Consider the following 9544-nt stretch of genomic DNA (forward strand, 5'->3'; position numbering starts at 1 on the left):
GAAAGCACTGTGCTCCTACTGATGAGTTAGGGTACAGAAAGCAGGGGCTCCAGCTTCTTCCTTCTCTACTTTCCTCCAGTCCTGGAGGAATTAGAGCATTCTCAGTCTCTGTGTCCCTTCAGGCAGCTGCTGGGCCAGCAGGACAGGGAAGCAGCCCCTTTTCCTTTCTTGGTTCTCTAGGCAAGGAACAAGCCAGTGGTTGTAACTCATCTCTTGTTTTCTCCCTGTTACACTCCTAGCCTTATGCATGGCTTTACTTGTGCTTGTGCTTGCTCCAGGTCGTTTGAAAGAGGTGGGTCCCAGCATGAGCAGTGGTGACGTAGAGCTTCCCAAGCAAAATTTGGGGGCTCTGTTCCAAGGGGAACTGGAAAGCCCTTTCGGCTTTAGTTACAGTGCAAGGTTTGGCTTTGAATCTCAGTCCATCTGCTGGGGAGAATTTGGACCGGAGAGGTTTTCTGACTGATGCTTTGTACTGATTTCTCTACTTGGGATTCATTGATGATGGAAAGTAGGTATCTTGAGTCTACGTTGTCAGTGGGGTAAGCCTCAATATCTTTAGTGGACTGTCTCTGCACAGTGACTGCTGCTTGCACCAAAGACCATCTGCCAAGCACAGAAGATTATCTAGGGAGACACAGCTTTATTTAGGAAATCCGAGTACTCGGTAGCCACTTACACCACCAAGCAAGCCTTGCTGTATGGAGTGGGAGTCTAGAAAGGGAGTTGTCCTTTCAGCAGAGAAACAAAAGACCCCAATGTTTCCCTGTTAAAGGAAAGATGATTCCATGGCAAGGATTTCAAGGACTTCCTCAGGCTGAAGATGCCCTGTGGGAATTCACTGCTGGGAAGTTCCCTTCTCCTGGCGGCATTTACCCCCAGTTTTAATGGCAGCATATGGCACCCAGATCAGCAGTGCAAACTGGCTTCCTTGAGAGTGCTTTCTTGCCTGCTATTATTGTTCTGGTTTTGATGGGTACTTTTCTTTAGCCTGGAAAGGGACTGTAAGATCACTCAACCTGACTGGCCAAACTTGCTTGCTTTGGAAATTCCTGAACATAGAATCATAGAATCATTTCGGTTGGAAAAGACCTTCGAGATCATCGAGTCCAACCATTAACCGTGCCCCCTAAACCATGCCCTGGAGTACCCTGTCCACTCGCTTTTTGAATACCTCCAGGGATGGTGACTCAACCACTTCCCTGGGCAGCCCATTCCAATGTTTGACAACCCTCTCAGTAAAAAAATTTTTCCTAATATCTAACCTAAATCTCCCTTGCCTCAACTTGAGGCCATTTCCTCTTGTCCTATCTCCAGCCACCTGACAGAAGAGACCAGCACCCACCTCACTACAACCCCCTTTCAGGTAGTTGTAGAGAGCGATAAGGTCTCCCCTCAGCCTCCTCTTTTCTAGACTGAACAGCCCCAGATCCCTCAGCCGCTCCTCATAAGGCTTGTGCTCAAGGCCCCTCACCAACTTGATTGCTCTCCTCTGGACACGCTCAAGCAGCTCAATGTCTTTCCTGTAGTGAGGGGCCCAAAACTGAACACAGGACTCGAGGTGCGGCCTCACCAGTGCCGAGTACAGGGGAACAACCACCTCCCTGTTCCTGCTGGCCACACTGTTCCTGATACAGGCCAGGATGCTGTTGGCCTTCTTGGCCACCTGGGCACACTGCTGGCTCATATTCAGCCGGCTGTCAACCAGCACCCCCAGGTCTTTCTCTGCCGGGCAGCTTTCCAGCCACTCTTCCCCAAGCTTGTAGCGCTGCATGGGGTTGCCGTGACCGAAGTGCAGGACCCGGCACTTGGCCGTGTTAAACTTCATACAATTGGCCTCAGCCCATCGATCCAGCCTGTCCAGATCTCTCTGTAGAGCCTCCCTACCCTCAAGCAGATCGACCCTGCCTCCCAACTTGGTGTCGTCTGCAAACTTGCTGAGGGTGCACTCAATCCCCTCATCCAAATCATCAATAAAGTTATTAAACAACACCGAGCCCTGGGGAACACCACTTGTGACCCGCCGCCAACTGGATTTCACCCCATTCACCACAACCCTCTGGGCTCGGCCATCCAGCCAGTTTTTCACCCAGTGAATAGTGCACTTATCCAGGCCACGAGACGCCAGCTTCTCAAGGAGTATGCCATGAGAGACAGTGTCAAAGGCCTTGCTGAAGTCTAGGAAAATAACATCGACAGCCTTTCCCTCATCCACTAGGCGGGTCACCTGGTCATAGAAGGAGATCAGGTTGGTCAAGCAGGACCTGCCTTTCGTAAACCCATGCTGACTGGGCCTGATCCCCCTCTTATCCTGGAGTTGCCATGTGAGTGCTTTCAAGACAAACTGTTCCATAATCTTCCCCGGTACTGAGGTCAGGCTGACAGGCCTGTAGTTCCCCGGATCCTCCCTCCGACCCTTCTTATAAATGGGAGTCACATTGGCAAGCCTCCAGTCCTCTGGGACCTCCCCTGTTGACCAGGAACGCTGATAGATGATAGAGAGTGGATCTGAACAGCTCATGAACACATTCTCAGTAGCGCAGTGAAGAGACATCTCCACTTGTAGAAATCCCACGCCCCTGGGGAGCCTCAGTGACAGGGTGAAGGACAGCAACATGTTGGCTGATCTCCTTTCTGGCTGGGATTATCCCTGACTCTAGCCTGTGGCAGTCTTGTTTTTTCTAAGACAGGTATTGCTGGATACTGCTGCCATGGGGCACTCCTTTCAGGGTTGGTGAGAAATCCTCTTTTACAAGTAGCATAGGCAAGATAGTCAGAGTTTCATTCCAGCAAAATGCAGCAGGTTCCTGTTGTCTCATGTCTTATGATTAAGTGCCTGGCTTAAAGACTATAATTTAAATAGCTGTTTCCTGTGAGGATTCAAAGTGCCACGGGGTTGGAATAGTGCCAGGGACTGCTAGGCCACAGGCTCGGTGGGGGCCAGCAGAGTTCTAGGGCACAGAATCCCCAAGCTAGAAATAAGTGCCAACTTAATTAAACTACTGATCCAAACTCATCAGAGAGCGAGTCTTGAAATGATGGGAAAAGGGAGGGCAAAAAGAGGCTGCCAGAATTTTAATAATAAAGGTAATTAAAATAATGAAGCACCTTTTGCCTCTTTTCCCTGTGATTTTTAAAGCTCAGTTCAGGATCAGTGGCTCATTAAGTGTGGCACTGAGCTCCAGCAATTCTGATATTGCTCCTTAGAATTATGCCACTTTCTCACAGATTATTCCTGTCTCATGGGCTTGAGGTTGTTAATACTGGGGTGACAAAAGAAGCACCGGGGTTTTGTCTAGAGATGCAAGTACCCTTACAGGACAGCAGCAGAAAAGGTAGTTGTTATTTGACCTTCGCAGAATGAAGTGTGGTCACAAGTCTTTTAATGTTATGTTGTCTGATGGATTTTTAATTACCTGGAGTGAGGTTAGAGGCTAGGTACCACAGAAGCGTCTGCTGAGACACCCCTCTGCTCCCAAGGTGTTTACTGGTTAAGTCTCTTCCCTTCTAGTTGGGAAGCCAGCAAATTTTGCTAAGCTTTGGTTCTGAACATGATTTTGGAAGGGGAAAATTTCAACCTACCCCTGACTTTTCCCCACATTATCACAGCAACCTGCATTGCTGCGTACTGCCACCGTGAGGCACTCTTGCGAGTGTTGGTGAGAAGCCCTCTCTTACCCATAACATAGCCCTCGCTGTCGTACCACAGTGCTAGATTCTCTGTTTGGGGAACCCCAGGAACTCCCTGAACCCTGATATGCACACACACGCAGGTCCCGAACAAGGTTCAGGCCTGACGCTGAGGCTGACTTCTGCAGCCTATGCAGAATGCAGAAAGCTTCAGGTAGTTGCAAAAAAGCTTTCTGTGTGGGAGTGGGTGTGTGCCAGTAGATTCAATCTGATCAGACATCATCACCTCATGAAGCCTGTGCACATACTCTATTGCTAAGAATGTAATTAAGAGAAAGGGAAGCAAGAGCAGTTCTTGGGTCCGTGAGCTGGGCCTGAAATTCCTCAGCTGAAATGGTCTGCAGGTGCAATGATGGGGGAATTGGAGCCATGGGCCCTTTTGCTGAGGGAAGTTCCAAACCATGCAAGCAACCACGAATTGTTGCTGTGGCCACCTTCTCAAGTCTGACATTTGTGTCTTGTTCTCTTTCCTGGCAGCTCAGGAATCTTGGACTGATGCCTCTGCTGTAAGAGGAGGCCTTCAAAAAAAAAAGGTAAGCTTTCAGCTGCAATATGTGTTGGTTGTCTTTTAGCCAGGGAGCTCTGTGCAATAGATACATTCCTATAAATGCTCCCTGTCATACTCAGCAGGTCTCATTCCATGCTGGTCTGTCTACTTCTACATTACATGCATACCTAGGAGTGGAGTCTAAGTCATCTTGACCCTTTGCCATCCAAACTCACATGCCGTTGTCCAGCGTGGCTGTTTTGTAACACGGTTATCTTCTGTGATGCTGCATCCTCTGTCAGTACTTCCCAGGCTGACTACAGTCACTTGGTGCTAGAAATATGGATTTAAGCTAGTCCCCTTGCCCGCATGCTTTTTTTGATAGTGGCTGGGGAGATCACGCTCACTTTACACCTGACAGTTGGGGGCAGCATTTCCCCTCAGCACAGTGAGACGACAGTGATTTTCCCTCAGGTGCTGATACCAACTGATAAGGCACTTCTGCTAAAAGAAGTTGGGATAGGTGTAGCTGTGAGCTGCTTGCCACGTTGGCCCTGCTGCTCTCTGCCTTGTAGTGATTGCACTGGAGGACCTGTGAGCTGAGCTCTTTTGCAACAAATGCTCTTGGTACCCCGTTTCTGTCACTGCTGCCTGCTGGCAGGTGTGACAAGAAGCTTCTTTGGCACTATTCCCACCCCCCACTCCTCTTTAGCTTGGAACAGACTTCTCACCCTTTTTCTGGCAGCATAGCTGGGAACCTGCTTCAGGCTGTGCTCACTACAACAGGATTAGCCTCTTGTTAAAGCCATCTCCTTTTGATCTAGCCCTGTCGGAGCGAATCTATCCTGACTCTCTGGCTTAGCAGGGGCACGATGAAGTGTTTGCAGGAGGATTCTCCCCCCATGTCTTGGGATTTTCCCCAACACTTGCTCAGTTGGACACTTTACTGCTGCTAATCTCTACATTCAGGACTCGTGCCGTCGCAGAGCCAAGGCAGCTTTCTGAGGACCAGTGCTTTCAGGGGCAACAGATCTGTTTGATTGAACAATTCTAGAGGAGTTTTCTTGCTGTAGCTTTGACTGTTCATCTAGGATGCAAGAGGAAGGGCCCCACGCTCTGAGTCAGGGGGCTGAAAGAACGGGGATGTGTTACACATCATCTTGAGAACTGGGCTCTGTGCAAGTTAGAAAGGAAGTTGGATTTGACTGCAGAGAGTATAACCAACCTTTTTTCCTTGTACTTGGTTTTCTTGATTTTTAATTTTTTTTTCCTTTTCTTTCTTTTTGCTGACAGTTGCCTGAGAAATTTACTCCTCCAGCCCCCATCACAGCTCCAGTAATGAGCCTGCCCGCTGAGCCCCAAGGGATCCATCCTCAGCTGTCCAGGTTGCAAGAATCTGGCCAGTCACCCCCCGGAGCACCCAAGGAAGGCAGCCTGCAGGTACCCAGGAAAAGTGGGGTGTTCCCCAGCCACCAGCTCCTTGTCAAGTAGAAGAACAACTTGGCTTTTGACATTCTTATTACTTGGCAGCTGCAGGGCTTATGTTGCTCCCTAGCCCTTATAAGACATCCCTGCCTGAGTGTTAGAGGAATTGCCAGGGTGGAAAATGACACCAGGGTACGGCTGGGAGAGAGGGAGGGAGGCCAGGCAGGCTGTCAGCCTGCTGGGAGTTGGGAATCCACAGAGGCCTGAAGCAATACCACAATCTGAAGATGATAATCTAACTCTGTGCTTCCAGGTATTCTCTGGGTTTGCGAAGGGATGAAATTCTTTCTGTTCATAGTTACAGGAGGGGAATCTACCTACTCCAGCCTTTCATGCTCCTGTTGCATTCATTCAGCTGTTTCTCTCTCTGTCAGTATCACCAGCTACCTGTGGAGAGGGTTGAGAGGAAGGAGGTGCCCCCTGAGCACCAGGCTCTGAAGGTCACATTTGAAGGGTTGGTGCAACGCTGCTCTGCTGTCGCCACTGATCCAGTAAGTCCTCCCTTCTCTGATATTTGGCTTTTTTGCCCTCGTGTTTGACTGGTGCTTCCTTCTTTTGGTTGGGAAAAGAGAAGAAGAGTCTTGTCCCTATAACCAAGTTAATCTCCATCTGCCTCCTTCCTTTAGGCTGTAGGCTTGTCCATCTCTTGGGAACTGAGATGCATTCTCTAGCATTTATCCACTGGTTTTCATTGCCTCTCTGGAGCAATGGTTCTGTCCTTCTGGCTCTTCTCTCTGAGGAAAGTAGAAGAAATGGCGCAGCTAATTCAGCTTCCTTTTTCACTGGCTTGATCTGTAGATAGTTCCTGCAGAGCTAGTATTACCAGCTATCCTCAGAGTTTAGAGGGAAAGGCTGAGATACCCTGGCTGGAAGAGAAAGCCAGGCAATCTTTGTGTCCGAGTCACTGTAATTTCTCCACCCTGGTTCCTGGAAGGCTGTTGGCATACACGTCACATTGCATGAATGTATCAGGCCAGACTGTCTGGAAGCAGAAAAGCAGTCTTTGCAGCATCGTGTTAAGTTGCTAAGTCTCCCCAGAGCTTGGGGGAACCATGAAGCCTTCCAGAATACCTCTGCTTAGTGGGTGTTGGGATGAGCACTGACTCCAAGCTGCTTTGTGTGTAGCAGCAGCTTTGGCACATTTGCTCTGTGCTTTCTGAGAGTGCAGTGTAGCAATTTCTGGGAGATAACCTAAAGGTTCCCTCTACGGACAGAAAGACCTGTTGGTTTGGGCTTAAGCACTTGGCTTATATGGAGGTTGAATAGCTGGGTTGGTACAGCAGTGCAATGCACCTGAGCTCCTAAGGCTGCCAGGCCTGTCCCAGTGTTGCCCAGAGCCAGGCATTTCTATCCATGGTATAATTTACCTGTGAGTGGATTATCCAAGGTGGGGTTAATGGGGTTAGTCCCACCAGAGCTTCAGTACTCAGGCCCTTTCCTTAGTGGTTACCTAGAGTGGGAAGGACATTCCCTCTTCCTCAAGGAGACCAGGAAGAAGCTGTTGCTTAGGTCAGCCAGGGTGACACTGTCTGAACGCCCCATGGGTCAACTAGTGCATGTTTCTCAAGCTTTGGAAGTAGTCGCTCTGTCCTGTGGTCTGCAAGCAATGGCAGAAGGGACGAATGCCTAGGCTGGGAGATGGGAAAAGGGGCAAATTCAGCTTGCTGTCTTGGGGAGAGAATGCGTGCATGTATATGTGCACAGTGAGGGCATGGCTGGCATGTATCACAGTCTGTGGCTGGCCGAGGCTGAGATGCAGCTGAATTGTAAGGTGCTGTGGGAATAACAGAAGAGGGAAGGGACTGAGCGAGAACAACTTGGTTCTGGGAGAAGTGGCTTTGAAGCTTTGGCAGAGCTGGCAGTACCTGTTTCGCTTCAGAAAACCCGAAGGAAGCTGGAGGATGCATTGCAGCGGCTGGAGTGTTTGTATGAGAAGCTCCGCGAGCAGGCGGTAAGTAGATGCCACCATTCCCTGGTGTCCACCCGGGTTCCTGATCCTACCTTTGCACTGGGTTGTGGGCCTTGGTGTCTGTCCTGGTGTTACCAGCATATATCCTCTTGAGAAAGCTAGGGGAGTGCCAAACCTTACCACGCACCTTGAATCCAGCCAGCCTTATCTCTTCTTCCTTAATCGTGGCCAAGACATAGTGTAAGGAAAAGCTGGGGAGGTATCTGCAGGGTGCTTTTACCCCCAGAAAGTATACTGGCATATAGAGACGTTCCAGATGGGAAGGGGCAACTGGGGGTAGTTTTAAAGTGTGAACCTAGCATAACCTCTGGCTTAGAAAACTCTGAAGCTACTGATGCCAGTTGCTGAAGGGATAGCTATCAAGGGAAGAATCCTTTTAATGTACACCCTTTCCCTGTGTGTCTATATGAGGCCTGAATAGAGACAGGATTCTGTGCTAGATGGACCTTTGACCTCCTCACATACATCAGATGCTCAATTAATGCTGAAATATCATTACTTAGGACCTGCATTCACTGTAACCCAGCCTGGGTATTAGATTAATGTTTGTTGTAGGCTGGGAAACCAAGGGAGAAAGCAGGCTATCCTTCCTGCCAGTGCTTGACTGCATAGGTGCTGTTTGGTGAGGATGAGGTAGGGAACAGGAGGGAAGGGTGTGGAGGAAGGGGGGCCTGTGTTACAGGGCTGAGCATGCTGACTCATTTCTGCTCCCTCCCCACAGCTGTCTCCAGCCATCCTCATGGGTCTTCATGAAATTGCCCGCTGCATTGAGGCTAGGAACTACCAACAGGGTCTCCTGGTTCACACCCAAGTGGTGAGCAGCAGCAGTTTCAGTGAGGTGTCTGGTTTCATGCCCATCCTGAAAGTTCTCATGACCATTGCTGGCAAGCTGAATGTGTAAAATGTGGAGCAGCTGGAACAGAGCACACTGAGAGCTGATGGACTCCCTCACCTGTTGATGTGCTGCAGGTTGTGGACTCTCCTTCCGACTCTGGAGAAATAAATCTGTGCCAGTGCCTGGAAATGTGCTGGGCCAGCACGCCTGGCCCCATCCACTCTCCAGACAGCCCACTGGTGCCTGGGACTCCTGGAGACTGTTCTTTCTCTCTCTTCTTTCTTACTAGTCTGAGGCTGCTTCCCAGCCCAGGGATGTCAATTTCAGGCTGTCCAGGTTGCACAGAGATCCTCCCTCTTCCCTGTATCCCCAGCACAAAGGGGAAACTCCTTCCTTCCCAGGCTAACTTTGCTGCTTTTTTTTTTTTGCAGTGTAAACTGCCTGAGTGATAGCTGGGCCCCCTTGGGACCTAAGCTGGGGTGTCCCTGCTGTATTGGGCTGCAGTGAGGATCTCTCCTCTGGTTCTTCCTTTCTTTTCACTCTCATCCTTGACTCACCCTCTCACCCCTCTGTACCCATATCCTGCTACAACTAGGGCTAGCTACCAGCCTGCTCTGGGCTAGCTTTGTTTCTCTATCTCTTCGCCCAGCCCTCTCTTTTCATAGTTGAGTCTCCTTTTTACCCTCTATCCCCCCTCCTTTATATCTTTTCCCCCATAAGCTGCAGGCTTGAGCCCTTTATGTTTCAGGCCCAGGGCTGATTCCCCTTTCCAACTCCTGGGACTCTCCCATTCAGGAATGCTAGCAGGTTGCACTGCTCTGTGTGCTCTTCCCCAGAGCTGGTCGCATCCTGGTTTTGGGCTAAAAGCCACCTTCTCTGGCTTCTGACCTTTTTCCACTTCCTTTGTGTTAGCAGTTGGCCTTTTGCCCACTGGTGTTACCTAAAGGCTTCCTACATTGGGCTTTTCAGACAGTTTAAGAGCAGCAGGGATTGTTCAGGTCCCATAAAGAATCCTCTTGAACTACTCCGACCAGCCCAGACTTGAGCAGGGGGAGACAGCTGATTGCTCCAAGTGTGGTGC

At 49.8% G+C, this 9544-nt stretch overlaps 1 protein-coding gene across 7 annotated transcripts in view; it reads left to right on the top strand.

The window, feature by feature from the left end:
• Window positions 1–8718, top strand: part of SEC31B (SEC31 homolog B, COPII coat complex component) — a 36190-nt gene extending 27472 nt beyond the window's left edge. For 3 of the 7 annotated variants that reach the window (XM_052798535.1, XM_052798531.1, XM_052798533.1), the window contains 5 exons: window positions 4165–4220; window positions 5468–5614; window positions 6034–6150; window positions 7539–7610; window positions 8350–8718. In XM_052798535.1, the coding sequence (XP_052654495.1) occupies window positions 4165–4220; window positions 5468–5614; window positions 6034–6150; window positions 7539–7610; window positions 8350–8529 (572 nt within the window). In that variant the 3' untranslated portion in view covers window positions 8530–8718. Of the gene's footprint in view, window positions 1–4164; window positions 4221–5465; window positions 5615–5957; window positions 6151–7538; window positions 7611–8349 lie in introns of those variants that run through there. The other 4 variants (XM_052798536.1, XM_052798537.1, XR_008236842.1 and 1 more) reach the window with 3 other exon arrangements.
• Window positions 8719–9544: the final 826 nt, after the last annotated feature.

This window comes from Harpia harpyja, chromosome 10 (assembly GCF_026419915.1).
Source record: "Harpia harpyja isolate bHarHar1 chromosome 10, bHarHar1 primary haplotype, whole genome shotgun sequence".
Classification (NCBI taxonomy): domain Eukaryota; kingdom Metazoa; phylum Chordata; class Aves; order Accipitriformes; family Accipitridae; genus Harpia; species Harpia harpyja.